The sequence below is a fragment of the Temnothorax longispinosus genome, chromosome 7 (assembly GCF_030848805.1).
Source record: "Temnothorax longispinosus isolate EJ_2023e chromosome 7, Tlon_JGU_v1, whole genome shotgun sequence".
NCBI lineage: Eukaryota > Metazoa > Arthropoda > Insecta > Hymenoptera > Formicidae > Temnothorax > Temnothorax longispinosus.
Genome location: NC_092364.1, coordinates 4,863,551 through 4,886,113, shown reverse-complemented (window position 1 = coordinate 4,886,113; position 22,563 = coordinate 4,863,551). Strand labels below are relative to the sequence as shown.

Here is a 22,563-nt window from a genome sequence, read left to right as displayed (position 1 = left end):
TTTGCCTAAATGAAATTTTTATTCGGATAATGCCGGAAACCCGCGATGTGGACTCAATTATAACTTTATTTTCGTATCTCTCGTCGCTCGTTTGTTTTCGAATTCTCGTTCGCCGACCGCGGCCGGGCGCAGCGTCGTTTTAATCCGTTCTCCACAATCGCGCCCAATCATTGAATCCCTTTGGACGAATCGGAGCGTCGACCGAACAGGTCTGTGCTACAAAATTAAACGACGCCAGTCGAATCGCGTTTAGACCTCCGGGCCGGGCCGACTCACCTATATTTTATTGACGTTGCGTTTGGACGGCGGGACTGCACGTAAATTCGAACCAAGCTAGGCGACCGGCGACCGCTCGAAACCCAATTTACACGGTTCACTCTAGGACGATCATCCCGGACGAATCGTCCCAAGTGCGTATGCGTATTGCACCAATGAGTTTTCGCTTAGACACGTCATCGCGAATCCACTAACTACTAATACTAGCAAATGCAATCCGTTTCGCGAAAATTAATCGCTTTTTGAAAAATACATGCGCGAGGAACGCGCCGGGTACTCGTTCGCGCTTGGCGGACACCATGGCACTAATTACGATACCTGAGTTTTTACAACGGCACGATTGCTGCATCGCTCGCTTAGGCTACGAAAGCAATTTGATCTATTTTACGGCAAGCGTGAAAATCGTATTCAAGAAAATAGACTCTAACCGCTCTAACAGCTCTAACAGCTGCATGTAACAGTCATAAGACACTATTATGAAATTCGCGTGTACACATATAGATAATTAAATTAAATTAAATTAACTAATAATTCTTTTTATTTACGGAAAAATTTGCTATGTAATATGTGTTAATTTAATCTTAAAATATTTCATTTTATTTAGAATAAAATTTTTAGTTCACATTTGTTGTTTACACAGCTACATTGTTATTATTGAGATACTGTGAAGTCGTTAAAATGCGTTCAATCAAATGAAAATCTATAGAATAACAGCAACGTTGGTGCTTTATTCATCATGTTTTTCATCCCACTTTGCAATAAAACTAACTGATCAAGAAAAATCGATATTCATACGCTCAAATTAGCAGCTATAATTTATAATCTGTGCCATTTTCAAAATTAACACGAGATTCACGAGAATCAATGCGATGATAAATGATAGACACGTGTCCCTTTTAAAACACGAGTAGAGAGTTGAGGTATTGAAAAGCATCGTTGATTCAATTTGACCAAAAAACGTGAGCTCTATGCCATTTTCAATATGAATTCAATTGTAAATCACTTCACCTGGCCTATACCAATCTTTTCATTTTTGCTGCAATATATGCATCAATTCATATGTATCATGATAAGCTCCGCCATATGGAAAAACTGTTGAAACACACGTATTTACATAGATATTTAATAGTTTTATATATGTTAAAATAAAGGTACGATTTTTCAAACTGATAAGAGAAAAAAGGAGAGAAAGAGAGAAAAATGTGAGAGGACTAAATCAGGAGGCAAAGCTAGTATATATTTATGTCTTATTGAATTATGCCAAATTATAATTTCTGTTATTGTTTACACCATTGATATAATATCGCATAATTAATTCAAATTCATCAGTTGACACGATACGAACCGTGTGAATTTGCTCTTAACGCCACGGCGCACGGGACAAAGGGCAGAAATACTCGCGCGGTGTAATGCGTAACGCGGACCGATTTCGTGTGTATACGATACCGTGGTGCTGCGGTACAAACGTGGAATACCACGCGGTAAAGGGATTATCGATCGTATCGAAGCCAAACCCGTCCGATTACCTTAATTCTTCCAGCGGCGGTATCGGAGAGCTTAGCGGCTTGCGTGATCGCCGACATTATCGGCATAATTATTGTGCTCTCTCTCTCTCGTTGCTCCGCCAGTTGCGCGCCTAATCGATCCGCGTTGGCATAGGGGTGCATCTTTACGATGCTCAATAAGAAGCAATTAGAACCTCACTATCGTCCGCTAAAAATTGAGAAATTATACCGAGCTAGCGGGATAGTTTGATCCTCGGCAAACTTATTGTTGGTATACGAACGCTGGAACGGTTGCGTCGACGTAGGTTAGCATAGTTGATACGCGAAACGCTTCCTCGACTCGCGTGATAATCAGCGGGTACGAGGAGCAAAAAGGACCCGCGTAATATGCAATTAAAGTTAATTAACCAAAACGATCGACGCAACTGAACGTGAAGTCGTGGATTACGAGCGAGTGACGGAATCGGAAGTGGACGTGCCGTCGCGCGATAAATGCTGGATAACCGCACGGTTATTAGCCGCTACGCGGTTATCGATTCCGAAGTTACGGGTTTCTAACTGGACTCGTTTTTTACGCTTATGCTCTTTTGCCACTAATTGGCCGCTCGTTCTTTTCTCTTAAAACAAAAAAAAAATGATGACAAGTATCGTAAAACTTGAGATTTTTCATAAATCTGTGCTGTTTAATGCGTACGAATTGCGAGTTGAAGTTTTAACGAAAATGTTTATATTATATTATATGTTGCATTTTATTTGTTTTTACAAGTATAATACTTTAATTCTAAAGATTATATAAATATACGATGTGTAAACTGGCATTTTCTGTTTCTGTCTGATGTGTTTATAAATATATAAAAATAATTTGCTTTTTTAATTGAAATATTCCTCGATGCATTCATTTATTACGATTCTTCATATAAAATATGCGATTAATTTATCTGTAATAAATTTATTTTTTATGAATATATAAGGGAGTTATATACTTTTAAGCATCCGTCTAAGATTCGAGCATTTATCAAAGCATAATCATAAAATCAGTCATTGACTCGCAATACTTGTTTATGCAAATAGGTATGCATAAATCTTACGCAGACGATTTCTGCGAGGAGAAAACACGATGTAAACATAATTTTATAGCCTACGGCACATCACCCTACTTCGCTTTACTCTATCGAGCGAATAAAACGCAGGCAAAGCGGCGGCATGCGGAAGCACACGAAGCACTTATATATCGTCCCTCCAAAGAAGCGCGCAGCTTCCGAATCGAAATAATTGTTATCATTTTGTTACAGGCGAGGGACAATATTTTCGGGTCAGGCCGAATAACAGCTCCGTGCTGGAAGGTGGCGAGGTGATAATTTCTTGCGAGGTGGGGAACCGAGTTGGTACCGTCCAATGGGTCAAAGACGGATTTGCTTACGTCATACAACCGAGTGAGTACGATAAATTGAAATATAAATTGTATAACCGTGATGATCATCCTTTTTTTCTCAAACATCGTCTTCCGGAGAAGCCACAGATTCACTGCTCCGGAAGGAACTATTTTTCTCAACGAAAATATCAGGGCATATCAGCAGTAATTATTTTATTATGAGAGATTTAGAATAAAATTTCAGGATTATCAATAATTGAAAAAAATATTGTTCTCTATATTTTATTATTTATTACTTTTTTTCACAAAAACCGGATTTTAAGATCCAGCAGAGTCTAATTTAAAATTTATTGAACGGCGTTGAAGAAGGATCGTTACTTTCTGATTTCCTCTCCAACCTTAATTGAACGCCAATTACTCATAAGAGGAAACTGATTAGACCAGTTTTTCCCCCGGTATTAACGCTCTCTAGTTTGAATCTTGAATAACGTGAAATATGAAAGTATTGAAAAATTATGATAAGAACGGCCAATTACGGTTTCTTCAGGAAAACATGATTTTGAGACAAGTTTCTCAAAAGTGTTATGCATAGATCGTAGGCATAAATATTGCAATGCCACACGTATAGTGCAATTTTAATTGAAAGTTGCATTTATTTCGATATTTTCCTTTGTAAAATAAAATTTATCTGTCTTTACCAATTCGCGTTGGGCTCCAATAAATCCACTTAAAAAGAGAATGATCCGAAAAGTCGTTCGATATAGATATATTGATAATAACGAAGATAAAATGCATACAGAGCAAATCGTGCATTGTTAAATTCAGCGAAGACAGGTAATCCTGTATTTGCGCAATTAACGCCTCGGGAAAACCCACTCGGATCTAAATTCACCAATTAAAACCGCGCACAAAAGCTGCTTATATTTTCAATAGGAAATTGGGTTTCCGCTTTACGCGGGATTGTTTTACACGGACATTTTCGGGCAACATATTAACACACTAATCAAGAATCACCAGTGCTACTCCTGTTGTTTTTTGCTTTATCCGCGGATTTACGTCGCCGTATACGTTACGATTATTATACGCAGTCCACAAACACGTATCCCACATAAAGTGGTTTTACAGTCTATTTCTCTCACATTAAACCTTCAAACTATATCAATTGAAATTTTATTAGACTAAATTTTAGTACTCAAATTTTTTATAGAATTTTACAGATAAAAGAAAAATATTAAATACATAAATGCAGACGTTTTTATTTCAATAAAGCTGTTAATTTAAAGTACAAAGCTTTTAATTTAATTTTCAGACAATAACTAAATTATTTTAACAAAATTTTCCGTTTCCGAAAAAGATATTTTATTTGTCGAACTTTCAATTTATAATCGATTGACGATTAGCTTAAAAACTAGCAACTGTTGAACATTTATTGATAGTTTTCAGAATGTTGAAAATTTCTGTGCACGATAGCAAAATCTAAATAAGGATAAAATAAGATGGGCAAAGAAGAATTTGATCTCTTTTCTCTATGCATCTTACATTAGTATATACGATTTTTACGATCTAACTTAAGGAACGTAGCAACGTTGTGGATATGTTATTTAAGCGTGACTGTAAAGAGGAGCCTCGTCCGAGAGCGGGACCATCGACGGTGAGCGGTTAATTACTCAGCGGTCTCATCGGCTTCCGCCTATCGTAATCGCATCGTTTTGCCGAGAGTGCTCGCATACCAGCCAAATAAGCGCGTAATAAACAGAGCTGAAATTAAAGCCGAGATATTAGCCGCGTACCCGCTTTATGAATTACGAAGCTCCTCAGCCACGAGGCGAAAAATGTTACCTAATCGGTTAATTTACATCGATCGATCGTTGCCCGAGAACGCGCAACGTGATATAACGCATATAAACGATCCCGAATTGATGTTGCAGACGGCGAAATCGTGGGCCACCCCAGGCTAAAATTGATCGGCGATCAGAACGCCGGTATTTTCAATCTAAGAATCACCGACGCGTCTCTAACCGACGACGGCGAGTACGAGTGTCAAGTCGGACGATATCTGCGGATCAAGCCAATCCGCGCCAGCGCTCACCTGATCGTCACCTGTAAGTCGAAATATATGATGATGCATGAATAGAAAGTTTAACTCAGACCTGTCCAATTCGAAAAAGAAAAGGCAGAGAGGCGTCTTATTTTTATTCGCAGTGACTCTTAACGATAGGATTAAAATCGACTACGACACGGATATAACGAATACATGTTTAAGTGGCAATTTATAGTCTTAGCCTGTTTTTCTCTGTTTCTTTTTTCCGTCTCTTTAAAGAAACGACAAAGAGAAGGCGTTTTGCGAGAATTTGGAGAGGTCTGATTTAACTTTTTTACCGCCTATATTATAAGAATCTGATAGCTTAATTAACGTGTAAATGCATTTTCACTTGATTTAATTGGTTTTTTTTTTATAAAAATAATTTCATTTATCTTGAAATGAAATAAATTAAAATTTTAGCATGCGAAAGGATAATTCTTACGGTTTAACATAAGGTCTCACTGCACCTCATATATTTATTCGTATCAACGAATTCTATTCTTGTTAAACAAAACCCGCTCGCTAACGAAAATGACGAAACATCTATGACAGATCTCAGCGGAATCGCGAAGTTCGATAAAGATAAACGAAGTCGACTGTCGTGTCGTGCGAGAGCACTGTACGTTAATTAAAATTTTCTGAGCGTAACCCACGATATTCCTCGGCGCAATCCGGGGAAATTCCAGCGGCAAGATACGAAAAATACTCGGATCCTGCTTGGGAATAATCGTGACCGAGTCGTTTCCGACGATAGCCCCGCATGGGCGTGGTACTTAAAATGCAAAGCGTGCCGTAACTCGAATTACAAACTCACGATCTCGAAACTGTACTTAAAGTTAATTTACGCGGTCGTACGTTGGGTATTACGTTGTGTAACGCCCCGTCGACGTCGCGAAAGGTCGACTTTCGGGGGTTCTGCGAGAGAGCGGTTGATCACACCCCGACGATGACATCCGTGTTGGTCTGGTACTAGCGTTCCCGCGCCATCGACAATGTCCTTACCTCTCGCTCTCTCTCCCCTTCCTCTCTTTCTCACCCGTCGGTAAATTATGCAGAAGTTATTAAGCGCGACAATATGTACTCGTCCGACAGACTTCCGCGTAAACTAGTTTCGCGAAGCTCGGAACGAAGCTAGTTTTCGTTATGCGCGCGCGACCTTTCCGGCGCGACTGCGAAGACCGGAACGGCGGGCGCGGCGCGCAACGTGCTCGATTTTTGAGGGACGACAGTCTAGTTCTAGTACTTGAAGTACTTCTAGTGAGTTCGCGAAATTGCGACCTTTCGTCGGGACCCATCCATCGACCGCGCTATTCTTTTTACCCTTCCAATGCATGCATGCGTCGCATTCGTATAGTAGTATGTACATATCGCGGGCGGCACGCCTCGCCCGCTATGACCGGAATGCAATAGTGCGTTCGCGAGTGCATCGTAAAGTTAATTCCGTGACGGCTCCCGGCGCATCAACTCGCTTCCGATGACAAACGTTCGTTCGAAAATGAATTTTTCTTTCTGCTTTGCGAAACGCGAGAACGCTCGCGAACGTTCGATTGGCGTTGATCCATTTACTCGGGATTCTTCTTGGGTGAAATAAAATTACGTTTTTTCTTTCTGTTTGTTTTGGAAAATTGCAAACGCAATGAGCTACTATAACCGTCGTCCACTGTGGCATTTTTGTTTTTTTATCTTTGTGATTATTTTAAAAAATAAGACGCACGATCTCGTCAGTGTTATTTAGAAAGTCAGTATATATACTGTAATTAACTTGGATCTCTCTGTGCGTATAAATTGTAAATGATGTAATTACCATAATAAAGAATTCTTTGAGTCAATATTTCTACTGACTTTTCTACTGAATGCTCAATGATTTGATGAAAAGGTAGAGCCTCTCGAGATGTGACCTACTTTTCTATAAATAGTATATTAAAAGAAAAAGCATCTTACTACTCCTACTGTATTCCGCTCTTTCATATTATAAATGTCTCTTTCAGAAATCTTCTACGACTTCCTAGGTATTTAGATTTACAGCTTATTTCACACAGTGTAATAAAAAATACAATAAAGAAAATTTTTTTTACATAATAATACCTACTAAAATTTTGGTTAAACGCAAATAGTATTATGCAGCACTCTAATGATAAATAATCATTATTATAACGATTAATATCGATTAATAAAATATAACGTCAGTAAAAAAAAATTGAACATTTTACGCGACAATAAACGTACGTAGGATAACTTTTTTATGCAAGTTCACGCGTAGGAAACGAGCACCGTTAAAATGATATTAGCCTTGATGTGCAAATTCTTCGTTCTCGAGGGGTATAAGGTTCTCTGGTTTTACATCTGCGCGCCGGGCTTTTAATAAAACGGCCATCGCGGGCGCGGGCACATTACTAAGTCGTCATATCCGTCAAATCAATCTTCCTCGTTGCGCACGTCCGCGTTCATTACGCTCCGCGCATATACCGGTGACGCTGAAAATACGCGGCAGACACCGTCGACGATAATCCACGCCGCGGGTCAAATGGATCATCGGTGAAAATCGCGCGCGCAAATCTCGAGCGATCGTTAAAGGGATCCTAAAGCCGTCTGTATTACCGATCGAACGCGACTTTTTTAAAACAAATTTATTTTTTTATTGGTTATACAGATTTAAAAAATTCATTTCTAAAGTTAAAGTATTATATGCACTAATGCAGATTTATTTTAATTGTTTTTCACGCACACCTTCTTTGTTAGGTATTTAAGCCTAATTCTGAAAACGGTATGTTATTCCTTCATATAATCCATTCTTTACACCGATCTCATTTTATAACAAATTGTAAAATTCTTATATGAAGCAAATGTTGTCACGAGTCGACGTCTTATTATCTTTAGAGTAGGTAACGAAGATTTAAATCTCTGAAATTATTTTCGTTTTCGGCATAAAATCGTTCGGCGTGGAAAACATTTACTGCATATACTTTGATTTTGGAAAAGAATTTTTAATTCCGTAAAAAAAAATTAAAAAATATGCGTTAATATGTTTTAAAAAATCGCGTTCGATCGGTAATACAGACGGCTTTAGGTTCCCCTCAACGAGCGACATCAAGCCGGTAAATTCTCACGCCCGGATGCGCCTATTTTGTAAACGCGAGCTCGTGTGTTTTTCACGGAGGGGCCCCCGTGTATTTCTCCCGCATACCCGACGTATGCAAACGCGCGCACAAACGCGGGATCAATCTGCGCCGTTAATTACGCGCGTAACGGTATTTTCCCGATCCCGCACCGGTAAACGGATATAATTGTATTTCGCTTTACTCTATCGATACCCCCGTGTCGTCGTCATATTTCCTCTGCCTTAATAATTCAAATCGATTTCTCGTTTGTTTCCCGGTCGGTCGTTGCCGCTATTATCGCCAAGCGACGTTATCCTGTCACGGACAGGACTTACGGACATCGAGCGTAACAGCTTCGTGAAAATAATTGTCAGAGAAAAGGTCTTTAACCTTCCATCGTTTGCGCAGAGAGAATGAAATGCATTTATCGGATAAAATTAGAGTCGACAGCGCGTCGATATCACGGCAGACATGTCTGATCGATTTTACAACGCTTGTGGAAATTCGAGCAAATCGCGTCAATTAGCGAAGTCGAGAAAACAATGAGATATTTTGAATGTTTAGAAAATAAATTAAAATGATGATTGACTTGGTGCCACGGATATTATTCACCAGGCAAAAATCAATTAATAAACTTGTATACTAATAGATCTGATTCAATGCGTTTTTTTATTAAAGCAAATTTTCAATATACGTGGTACTTAACGCTCAAGAATGTAGAAAAGGTGATAAAATGAAAAGCAATCATTTTTCTTTTTTAATATAACTATACTTTTTATTTTAATACATTTTTTAGAATAATGAATTAATTTTTCTATATTATACCATTAAAAAATATTCTTTTGTCCTTAAAATGGCTAACACTACGAAAAGAGATCATTTCTTTATCATTAGTCAATTTTCTTCCACGTAAATCGAATTTCAATTTAAAAGATAAACACTTGAGGTTAAGTCGGTGCTGTAAAGCAGATGATGAAGGAATGATCTCCGTAGTGTTAAACCATTTTAAGGATAAAAATTCAGAATACCTTTTTAGTAGTATAAAAAAACAATTTATTGTTCCAAAAAAATGTATTGAAGTAAAGAATGATTATATTGAAAAATCAAAATGGTTGTTTCAGTTTGCCATTCTTTTTTATATCCTTGAGATATAAAAAGCCGGAAACTTTTGGATCTTGCTATGTATATGCAAACATGCTGAAGAGATAAGTCAAAGAGAAAATCAAGATCAAGGAATCGCGATATTCCCATGGGCTTAAGCCCATTCAAGATAACACTATCAATCTAAAGTCATGTTTTATTAATCGTTGCGAAACCACGACATGTTTTTCTACTTCGAAACAACAATATATGCAAACGACGAGAAAATAAATGCCGTTCGTATGCATGCCATAACCATTTGAAAAACTCGTCCTTCTCGACCGCGGCGCGCGTGGAAGTGTTTCCGTGTACATGATTATTTCACGAAAGAGACTATTGGGACACGCGTAATCCGACCGTCGGCATTGTACCTGTTCTTAAATGAAACGGGACACTAAAAACACGTCCGCATATTCTCTCAAGATTAGGCGCGAAATTCTTCGTTTACATTTTAACAATGTAACTATAGCGGCAGTCTCCTATGAAGTGATAACGATATTTCTCGGTATTTTTAAATATTCAAGAACGTCATGCGATAATAAGAACAGAAATTTCCCGAGAAAACGAGGGAGCAAATTGATGTACTTCATATTTATCGCGTAAGAATCGGAAGAACATCGAAATTATTGTTAATTTACTACTGTTGTCAAGCATAAGTTTTTATCTCCTTCATAGATAATTTCTTGTTCGAACTATGTAAAGTAATGAACAATTTCTTATCTGTTGAATTTATAATAATCAGATTTAATGTGAAACATAATCTCGATCGTTATAGACAAGATATTTGCGAATAATATTTTAAATTTAATATGAGGATATAAATTTTTCTAAGTGCATATCTATACGCGACTTTCAAAGAAGATAAGGAATAATTAAATCCCTGAAAATATCGCTACGCGGATAAACGGAATTCTCTTTTTATATTTCACAGCAGAACGAAAATGTGCGGTAGTCGTACTCGTCGTTCACGTTTATCTCTAACGTCAGGGCAGTTTCGGATTGCCGGTGACGCGGGAAGGACCCTTCGGCTTGTCTTGGGAAAAAGCTCACGTATCTCTCCAGGCATCGTACGAATTCGCGGCGTGATACGCAAAGAATGAGGAAGGGGGAACGTAAGGCGGGACAGATAAAAATGTCGGAGCACGAGAGGACATTTCTTACGATCCAACGAGCAAATGAAGGAGTTGCGGGAAAACTAGAGTGGACGAGAGTGGTATATAGACTATATACGTATATATACCGTAATAAGAAGCCGCTGCTTTATTAAAAATAGCGGACCAAAGACTCCCGATGAGACGTTTAATCTCCCGGCCGACATTAAGAAAGTAAGCACCGGCAACCGCAACTGTTAACTTTCAGTCATTTAATATACGGCGAAAAGTTTCTTGCGATTTTATCTCGGTTTTCGATGTATTTGGTTTTTTTTTTTTTGTGAAATAATTTCACTGTATTCCCGTTTGACCGCGCTGCGCACTTTCTTTAAATTAAGAATTTATAAAATTGCCATCTGAAAACGTTCTTGTTTTCTGCTCTTCGTATACTTTCTATTTGTGTATAACTGTGTGTTACCTTTTGCATTTATAATTGCGCATACATTTCTTTTTTAAATGTTAATTGCATGTTTTTAACTATTTTTCTCATTAACCTCGTTATTTTATCATTATTCTTTAATTATTTTTTTATCATTTTAATCTGCCGTTGTTTATTCTCTATCTCGATATCACTGTTTTTGCATTATTTTATTAAGGAAAGATTGCTTTATACTTAAAAAAGTTTACCTATCAATTAAGCTACATTATTTACGTTAAACGAAACTATTTAGCAAGACGACAAAGTGTGTTTCCGATTATACAGATTTCAGGTTATATGTATATGTATTCGATTCAACGATTCATTACTGACTGGCTGGCACTTCTACAATACAATTTACGTAACGGTTAGTTAATTTGTTGCCGGGTAACAATTATATAAACGTCATTCAATGCGCACTACAATCGCTCGCAACAATACCGTTTGTAAACATCGGATAATTTCAGGTAATCCAAGTCGTGTTTACCGGCTATTTATACATATTCTGTCTTGCAAAATGAATGACAGAATGATGAAACACCTGTTTCATAAATTGGATTTTTGCTGCGCCAAAATATCGCTGCGAACGAGAAATTGCAGACTTTTGACGTAAAAACGTCCGGTATAAATATCGATATATCAGTGTAAAAAGAAATTTTACGAAGCACGGACAGATATAACGTTTTTCTCTTTTTAATTAAAAAAAAACGCCAGAGTATTATTTATACGAGGTGATCGATATCTATCTGCCTATCTGCATTATTTATTCGTGAAGTTCAGAGATGACAACGTGTCTCTTGCGCGATTTTCTTTCGTGTTCTCGTACGTATGTTTTTTCGAGGGTATCTCGTGTGTCACGACCGCGACGATGAGAAAGACAGAAGAAAATCGAATTTCGTAAATTATTCGTCCTTGGACACGCGACGTGGTGTCGTCTGCCGCTTTTTCCCCGGTGCAACTTTGTGCGCACTGGACCGTCCTGTCGATGTCGCTTCCTTTTCTCATTCGAGACACGTATAAGTCGAGGGAAGATATTCTGGACTAGACCCCCTGAATCGTTCACCGGCCAGAAGGCCACGTGTGCGCGCTCTTTGGTACGCTCTTTTGCGCGACGTATACGAGTATGTATATATATGCATGCATCGGCGAGCAGCGTGTGGCGCGCGAGTTTTGTATGTGTGCGACCAGAACTGAAAAAGCACGCTGCATTCGTGGAAAGTGTATAAAATTTTGAAGGGAGGAAAGGTTTGTTTGCTGAAAAGGCCACTCGTGATTGTCGTTTACTTTCACCGGTTATTCTTTCTAGTTACAGATGATATATATGCATACACGTATATATACAGTTTTAGAATATTTTCAAAAATCTTCGAAGTAGAAAGATATAAAAAATACGTGCGTGTATATATACATACATATAATAAAGAAAAATATTTTCTGCTTTATTTTTATACTGTGTCCGTCACGTCTTCCCGCACGCAAAACTTGATTATTTTTTTAACAGGATTACCGTCCACAACGAAACGAATGAATCCGAAAAGTACGAGACAAACATTTTTCGCAAACAAAAAGGTTCGATCGCACCGCTTCACGCATCGCTTCCGTTTACGTTTTTCGTTCGGTGAAAAAGCGTCTAATAAAAAATATTTCTTGTGCCTCCGATCCGAGGATCACACTATCGCGCCGTCTCATGAAGCGCGGTTCCTGAAACGCGCTCTCCCGCGTTATCATCATTGCTTACGTGCCATTTCGCCATGCCCGACTTGCTCGTTTTCGACATATCGCGCATCCTGATCGATACCGTGTCACGGTTTCTATCTGCTATTTACAAAAGGCCAGGGGAGCATCCATCGAAATCGCTCGGCTGCATGCCTGGCATCACTGGCATCAGCAGCAACCGCGTTCTATCTCGCTCTCCTTCTACCTTTCTCTATCGCTACATTTTTTGTCTCCCTAAGACCACCCTCGACCGCCCTCTCTATTTCTCGCGCCACCTTATCCGCCTCATCCTTCTCGAACATGCAGTTAAGCGACTGATGCTGTTCGGGCGCTCAGTTTTCCACCAACGCGCGGCGCAACGGTAAAACGGTGTCGCACACCAGCTCCACGAGGACCACGAGTGGCAGTTTATTTCGCTTTGCGCAAAGGAAAAGCACCGCGCGCATGCCGCCTCTCTACCTACACCCTACATCTACAGGGCCATCCGCTTCTCTCCATTACCCTTCCTCACCCCCGGTGTATATACATTATTCTCGCCGCCGCGCCGGTCGCCTCCTATCGTCGTCCTTTTCTGTCTCGCGCGCTCCATGGGCGACTTAACGATAAAAATGAGACTTATAAGACGATCCGGCAAAGAAAAATACTTTCTTACCGGACCGAGGCGCCACGAATAAATCCTCAGTCACAAATACGAAGATAAGAATGACACGTAAACGAAATGTAGCAATGGGACGTAAGCAGCGAGCTATATAAAACGGATATATGAGAATTCGATTCGGTATGAATGTCAGTTTATATTATTTATTACCATTTTTTGAAATGGGAAAGCAAGTGTCTCTCAGATGTCAAGCATACGAAAATAGATAGGAAAAAAATGTAAAAAATAAGAAATAAAGATATAGATCCATAAAAAATATTGATTTAACGATTACTGTAAATAATAAATCAATAAGCTTTAAATGTATAATACAGTATGTTTCATGAAAAAGATCAATCGCATTATTATTTAATGCATAATAATTCATACATTTACCGTAATTGCCATATAATATTTAAACGTTATACCTATTCACGGAAAATGTCTTACTAAGAATCCTAGTTGAAATTTTATTTCTTAATTTTAATTACGGGTCTCCAAAATAGAATAATTTATCGCATCTCTCATTAATATCATTTATCGAGCGCTTCGTGAATTCAATGCAGGGGTCTTCGATTCGACTTAATCGCGGGAAACTCGATAGTACCCGAACTGATGCTGAACAATGGCATTTGTGACAAGTACGAACGAAGTTACGAATGCGCTGCGCTCTCTCTCTCATAGAGATAGAAAGATCGAGAGAGAAAGGTGCATCAAGAGAGGTCTCCCATTCGTTGATAATTAACTTTGCAAAACGTCGGCGTTACGCGCGAAGGGCACAGCCGTTAATGCCAATGATGCCCGACAGGAGACGTGGTCTGGCATAACGCGATTGTGTGTACACACGCGGCGTGTCGATGTTCCTCCGCGTGCAGTGCCTCGCCATGCCGCGGCGCCGCGCCGCCATATGCGCGCAAATGCAATTCCGCGCTTATCATCGCCGGCGAATATAATTGAAGCAGCGCGAAAGAGATAATTTGACAAACGAGCGAGTACGCGAGAGCGCGATAAAATTAAGCGGCGGCAGTGACGCCGCGCCGGGTATGTGATACAACGGTTGCAGATGAAGAAGGCTAATGTCGCGCGACGCGCGATGAATAATCTACCGTGTATGCTATCGGGACTGTCGCGCGTGCTGTCGCGATTAATTGGTCGTAAGGCCGATACACGCGCGCACGTGTGTATGGATTTATCAAAGAAAACTCGGACAGCCCCCACACACAGTGCGTGAAAAGCGCGCTCTCCGGCTGTAATTTGCGCGTCGATTCTGGTGCGCGCATTTAACGGTCGTAATAAAGTTCGCAATTTTTACGGATAGTTTTTTTCCCATCAGGTCGGAAACGATTTTTTTCTTAGCGAGATTTTGAGTTGGTCATTTGCGTTGCAACCTGTTGAATTTGAAAATGAGTATTTGCAATTAAAAGCAAGACCTCAATCATCTATTTACATCTCTAACGTTTAATTTATCGCTGTGTTTAATTTAATCTGACGCTGTAAATTTCAACCATTGAGTAAAAAAAATCGAATCTGTTATTGAGATTAAAAGGAAGAAAATCAACGGTGAACTCGTCTGCATATTGTGGTCGTTTATATTTACTGCATATGATGCCGCACGATCGTTATCGTCGTTATCGTCGTTATTTAACATCACATGCCATTTTTTCTCGTTTACGACTCGTGACGTACTGATCCTATTTCTCACGATGAAATATGGCTGATGTATATTCGCAAATTTAAATGGGTTTTAAGAAACAGCGCGAGAGAGACGCTTCTTCACGGCGCGCAAACTAGAACCTGAACCTGAAATAACGATATCTTGAGCGCAACGGGGCGCTCGTCTTAATGCAAGAATTATTATCGGCGATATTACCTAACGCTAATGAGGCAACTCGGTTTCTTGCACACTCTGAAGGGAACGTAACTCACAATGTCGGCGCATATGGTAGACGAGTAGTGGCGTAGTTATCAGGATATTTATTTTAAAGGCTTTAGAACACGAATCGCAATCGTGATTATTTTAATTAATTAATTTTCATCACTTATTTTTTTACTCTGTTACTATAAATCTCTAAGCGTTCGCAACTATTAAACTCTTTTGATCTTTCTATTACCAAGCGAAATATTGCGAAATTTGTTTTGACGTAATTATTTTAAAGAGAATTTCGTAGCTCCATGTTTGTTTAAAATTATCCTAAACATACATTGTATCTATATAGAATAAATATATAAGGAATAAGAATTGAGCGTATCGAGATAAAGGTAAAGAGAAAACATATATTTCTATATGAGAAGATTCCGGCGAAAGACTGGAAATTTTTTGCTACGCTGCTGACAAGAAAAAATGCCGAATCGTGAGTTGCCTGTGGCATCAATGAACCCCGACGACATGGTGGCGGTTGATGTAACGCGGTTGCGTACGTTCCACTTATACCTACATCGCATCGGCTTGCATTTTCGCAAGCGATGGTACACTTGTACGCGGTGTGCGTCGTCACCGTCCCGGTGGAGATAATTGAAAAACGTCGAATGATATTGAAATTCGAGGGAACGACGATATAGTCACCGCCGTAGAAGGCAAGCAGGTACATTAAACGGGCGGCACGAATAAACGTGAAGCATATGCGGAATCTGCCGAAACTAGAAGCAGGATTTAAAACTTGAAAATTTTGCAGAAATTCCGTTAATTCTGAGGAAATCAATGATCATTCGATGCTGAATGATTCTCTTGCAATAAAGTATGCGTGATTTTTCGCGTTCGCATTTTAATTTATAGAGTAGCTTAATTTGAATACCTTGCACAAAATTGACATCCACAAATTTATCTAATAAACAAATTCATCCGAATTTAATGACGATACTATTCCGATAATCTCTCTGACGGGGAATATATGCGTATATATACATCATGCCGGGCTCAATATGTTTAAATAATAATTACACTACTTAGTAAGAACATATAATTATACCTAATTCTCTATCGAACTAATTTCTATCTATGCCTATCTAATCCTGCCCTATCCGGTCGCAAAACTAGTAATGAATATTTAATGCGTTATTCAATCGTTATGAAAAGATAATATATCCTATTATAGATACTTCCATTTAGGAAGTGTGTTAGAGACATTGTTATTGGCTGCCATAGGTTTCCAAGATGCCCAACAAATGGTGCGGAATAACGGATAACCAGAAATTTGCCAAACGACACACAACTTGTTGCCACCGCTGACAATTCAATTGTTGTTTACAAGAGAAGCGAGCTCGAGCTTAAACTTAAGACGCGCCAGACGGATTCGATATAAAGCGCCGTAATTAATTTCGAAGTTCTCCAGATTTAATGCGTCTAAAGCGCGACGGGACGTATCGGGTGATCCACAACAGTGGATACGACGGTAGTTACGGAAATGATCTCTCTTTCCTTTCTCTCTCTCTCTCTCTCTCTCTCTCTTTTCCTTCTCTCTCTCTCTCTCCTCTCTCTCTCGGATGTAATGAAACCGGCGATGTGGTTCCAGGGCGAATTCCCTGGTGGCTTCTAGCAACGCCTGCTGCATGCGATGCACCGGTGCATCGCGTCTGTCTGGATCACCGATCACGCGCCAGCCGATGTTGCAAAGGGGACGAGGCATTGTATTATCGCGTTACAAATCGATACTTTGATATAAAAGTATCTCGAAAAACGTGTTATTTTTCTCACTGTCCTCTGCGAATTTTGCATCAGCAAAATTTAAATCGAGATCTGATCACAGAGTTTTACTTAATATTAAAAATTAATAAACTAAGTATAGATATGCATTGGTATATAATAATATGCTTCTCAGTCAATTTTAAATGGATTTTAAGTGTAATTTAAGATAATTGATGTTGACTATTCGGAAATTATCACTTTTACTGGGAAGAAATCATCGTTATATTTGACAGAAAATGCTTTAATATTATCACATATAGGTTTTCTCAGAGACATGTATATGTGTGAGTTTATGTATATTTGATCTGCATGCATTTTTCTCTCCCGTTTCATGGCGTGACAAAAGAGCCCGGGATGTGAAAGAAAACTTTGATGCTGAACTAAAGCCGCATTTGTGAGTTACGCTGCGTTACTCTAATGCCCAATGCTATCATTGTCACCTCACGAGACGTCATACATTTCTCGCCAAAGTCTATAACCGCCATTTTTTTTACATAACCATTTTTTTACATAACATAACCAACATTGGCTTTCGATCCACGAGTCTTATTGATCCCAACGTGGAGTTTTACATTGTCCCTAATTCCCGCTCCAAATTTTCTTTTGATAAAACGTCTATGTATTATTTACTATAAGAGAAAATAGTATTTGTATTAATTTCGTTAATACGATTATGGTCGATTGGGGTGACGTGTGGCTCTAGAGAGAACGGTCGACTTATTAATAATCAGTGAATGCCGGGTTCGATCCCGGCCGTTAACCCATATATGCTTACTTCGCGTATGTGACGAGTGAGTAGCTCAGGAGTCGGGATTGCCGGTCTCAAGCCCGGACAAAGAAAGAGGGTTCGTGGGCAAGGTTAACGGCCTACCCACGATAAAACAAAAATGAATGCTCACAGGACCAACAATAAGCCTCGGAAGAGACGCCATAAAGTTGGAAAAACAGGCTCAAGTCTAATTCAGGAGGAAGAAGAAGAAGATTACGATCGATAATCGTGCGTGAACGTGTGAAATATTTAAAACGGAAGTTTTCGTAGAGATAAAGTTTCCGTTGCAAGTGAACTAACGAACAAAAAGTTACCTTCACTCACTTGTGTTGTTAAATCTTAATACATTAAATGAGTCCGATTATGGTAAACAATCGAGTAAATATGCCAATACGGTCGGGCTGGATCTTTTATGTCTAATAATATTTTATTATTTACGTGAATTTATGTATATATTTTATCGCTCAACAAACTACGCGCCGTTCGGTCTTCAAACACAGTCTTAAGTTGAAGTAGAAAAGCACAATCACATAATTAAATTGATAATCAATTTAATAATGCTAATACGAATATACATAAATTCACGTGAATAATATTATTAGGTATAAAAGATTCAGCCCGACCGTATATTGGCACACTTATTTATTTGACTGTAAATCTTAATATTTTAACGTAATTTAATTTCTGGTATTTAATATGATCAACGCGACTTTTTTATATTACTGAGACTTGCGTTTTCCATTTTACTTTTTATTATAAAGAAGCAGATAACAGACTATTATGTACTGCAGTGATTACGAGAGTGACAATTTCAAATGACTATGTTAAAAGATTTTCTTTTGAAACAGGTAATGCTTTATCAAAGCAACCTGCGTGGTACAAAGCCAGCCGCATTAATTGCACTTAGGTAATTAAGTCCTTGATTAATTTCTTGGTGAACAAAGGTCGAATGCGCATTAGGTATACATCCGCGGAATAAAGCTTCCACCACTGATATATCTTTCTATGAAATTTTTCATACACTCTCCAAGTTCTTTCAGCCACAAGTTTCTACGGCCAAACAATTTTTCCTTAGCGAAAACGTCGGGAGAGAGATCATTATTTATCGCACACAAACACTTTCCCGATTTTCAAGATTATACATCTTTGTAAGTTTCGAATTAAAGTTACAGCAAAGTTGAGTTCCTTTGAAATTTTAACTGAAGAATATGATTTTGATCATCTATTTTCTCCTTTGAAGCTTAGTTTCCCGGAAGACCTTTATTTTCAATCGTTAATTAATTGAAAACAGTGTATTTTCTCTATGTATTTTCGTGGAGAAAAAATGTATCAAAGGATCTATATTGAAAAAAATATCCCGAATGTTATGTGAATTTCCCTACGTTTCGAAAAATTTACCGTAACTTGTGAAAATCGTAAATATTTTATTAGAAATTGAAGTAAATTTTTGTAAATCAATTTTTGCAAATTAGTCATGTCAACATAATGTTTGATTATCAGAAAAAAACATTTACATTACAAAAATAAAACCTTCAAAATTTTATATATAATATCTGATATGATAAATAGAGGGCAACTATATATATCACTCGCAACTATATTATTGTATATCTAGCGTGGTTTTAATATCTCTCTGGTTGTTTATCCGTTAAGTCGTACCAGCATCAAAACAAACTCAAAATACTTACGAGCGTAACGCAGGGTAGCCGGGTCTAATTGAAAGAATCTGGCAACGCGAATCGGAGCGGAGATTTAAGCGGAGTATGTGGCGGCCATATAAACCAGCAGACAACACAGTAGGGAACGGCAATAAGTGGGGCCGGTGAGAATTATGGTCCGACAAAGACAGGGGCGGGGGGGGGAGCAAAAACTGAGGCGGGAAAGCCGCGATATTCGCCGATGTCTCTCGTGAACCTTACTACCTCCTTTCATTCGCGCTCGATGTGTCCTTTGTTGGTTTCCTTGCCCACCCGTCGCCCAGCAATCCCTTCGCAAGTAAAATTTCTCGTAAAAACTCATTGTATCTCACAAGCTTTCTGGCACCACCGGCCAGAAGAAGAATAGAACAATACGGGATGTGCGCAAACGAATGTTAAAAGTGCAGGGATTCAAGCTGGCTTCTCACACAGCGAGCTGCTAGCTGTTATCGTGTCAAACTTTATATACCGGCTATACCAGTTCCCAAACAAATCACGAGAGATTTTAATAGCCCCTGAATTATTGAATTAAATAGAAAGTATATTCAATCTGGTTTCCCCGAGAGTTTTCCGAGATGTCGAAGTTTTTGAAGATGTTAATTAGATTGTTAGAACAACAAATTGTTTCACGAACTTTGCACTTTCCTTTTCTCATATATTTTTCGAATTCGAGAATTTTTCTTAGCAGATTATCAGTATTTTAATCCTAAAAACTATCGAACAGTTTAAATTTTTACATTAAATTTTAAATCCTTTATTTTCCATAATTAACAGTAAACTGTGCGTTTTATATTATTCTGTTGCAATAATAATTATTATTAACAAATTTTATTTTTACTTGCGGCGAAATTAAGAGCACGTTTTTCTTTACGTTAAAGTATTATAATTTTATCATTTTATGCCGGATTTCCCAACATTTACTTTAACTTGATTCAACTAAAATCTGATGCAAGTTGCTAATTAACCTCAAGTTAGATATTAATCTAGAAATTACTAACTGTAATTAAGCCAACCCAATCCAATCAGTGTTGGCGTAATCGGCCTTTAAAGCTTAATGTCGCTCACGCATCTTCATGTTACCCGCATCGATCTCGAGGAGTTGTTTTTGCCGGTTAATAGCTCGTTCTCTGTAATTGAGAAGTCCACCATTACAAGTGGTCTGTCTATCGACCATTCGACTTTGGCTCGATGGATCGCCTCCAATTCTCAGACACTGCGCGAATCTCAATCAAGGAAAGTATCCATTACAACAATCTAGTGCCATTCAAATTACTTTAGTCCCGCGATGCGTTAATCATTCAAATATATCATCGCATTAACGGTAATTCATAATTTCCAACTAGATGAAAAATAAGCAAGAATTTCTCTTTCTTTTGAAGAAAGAATTTTGAAAGTAACAAAAGTAATTCAGGAAATGCATCAGTGAGATCGACAATGCTGCAATACAGCGTTGATGTTATATGAGCTATGTAATATCTGTACCAACGCTTATTATCGTTGCAACTATCGAGGCATGAATAAATCCAGGAGAAACGTAAAGTCACTATTGAATATCGCCCGAGTTCGTATGTTAGGTCTTCGATCCGACACACGACCGAACAAATTTGCAGCACGACGCGACGGCGGATAAGCGATTGTCGGGCATGATACTGTCTTTCCTCTCTCCACCCATAAACAGAGTCGTGCGATCGTTCACATGGGTAGGTGAGGAAGAGTAACGGTTGCCCGACGAAACAATAGCCCAGTATTCCCATCCCCCATACACGAATACACATTACACGTGTATTTCTATTATATTTACATTATAATTTCGTCATAAGGTTTAATAGACTCTCTCGTGTGGATTATGATCCACTTGTGTTTTGTATTATTAATTTCCTAGACCTAGATCATGAACTTAAGTTCGTGAAGGATTGATTTGTTTTGTTTTGGCATCGAGATTATTTTGCCGGGCCAATCGGATTTCAGACAACTTTATTTATAAACGGCATAATATTTAGGAAAATATCTTCGCCTGTTTTTTTTTATACATATATAAAGATGCAGAAATCGGCTTAAGTTCTCTGAGAAACGAGCTTTTGAGCTCCCGATTCATTTTCTCGCTACTGAGTTGATGGAAATTTTGATCGATCACTTTTTCTTGCCGGATAGCAATAGCACGGTTATAGCGAGAAAGTTCATCACGTTATTTATTTAGTGATGTTGACGTAACTGCAGGCACTTAACCTCGTTGCATTCTTAAATTTCGACTGCGCGTACAACTGGCGCGTGACCCTAAAAGTCCCGGGTTAATTTGCGGAGAATGTGGGTCGCACAAGTGCGCACCGTACTTGAAGCTCCTCTTGCTCGGTCGCTTCCGATCTTACTAAGAACATTTCCTTTTTTTTTCTAATTCAAATTGGAAGACCGGCTGGCTTAGTAATTCGATTAGACGTCGGCGAGACGGAATCTAAATTAAGGACGCAGCCCTAAATTAATGGCGTAATTGAAAAGCAGAGAGGCAGAACAAATTCAATTTTTTTTTCAATTACAGCGAACAAATATTTCATCTTCGTAGAATTATTATTAATCAGTATTTTAATTTGTTATAATTTTAATTGTTTGAAATGGATCAATGAGCAACGTTTCTGCAGACGTAAGTTTCAAACGTTCCTTTGTTTAGGAATGTTATTTTTAGTGTTTGACCGGTATTGAGCTTCTACTTTTGAATTAATAAACACAATCAAAGGAAGTGCAGCGTATCTGCTATGCATCATGCGCAGCGAATGTATGTACGCTGGATCGTTTCAATTAGGTTGGTTTGGCTGTTACACTCTGTGGTCTGGTAAAGCAGCACCACATTGAAATATCAAATTTAATACGCCCGCGTCATGTTGCATCAAATTACAAGCGTTAATGAATATTTTAATAGAAGCTGCGTAATTTTTTGATGCAGAAGTTGGAATATTTAAAAGCGGATAAATAAACATTATGATAGAACGCTTGACCACTTTAATTATAATAATTGATGGATTTGGCG

The 22,563-nt window shown here is 38.5% G+C and overlaps 1 protein-coding gene across 3 annotated transcripts in view; it reads left to right on the top strand.

The window, feature by feature from the left end:
• Sns (sticks and stones) overlaps nucleotides 1-22,563 on the top strand; it is a 276,474-nt gene that overhangs the window by 188,606 nt on the left and 65,305 nt on the right. For all 3 annotated transcript variants that reach the window (XM_071782967.1, XM_071782966.1, XM_071782968.1), the window contains exons 2-3: nucleotides 3,074-3,214; nucleotides 5,082-5,255. In XM_071782967.1, the coding sequence (XP_071639068.1) occupies nucleotides 3,074-3,214; nucleotides 5,082-5,255 (315 nt within the window). The remainder of the gene's footprint in view (nucleotides 1-3,073; nucleotides 3,215-5,081; nucleotides 5,256-22,563) is intronic.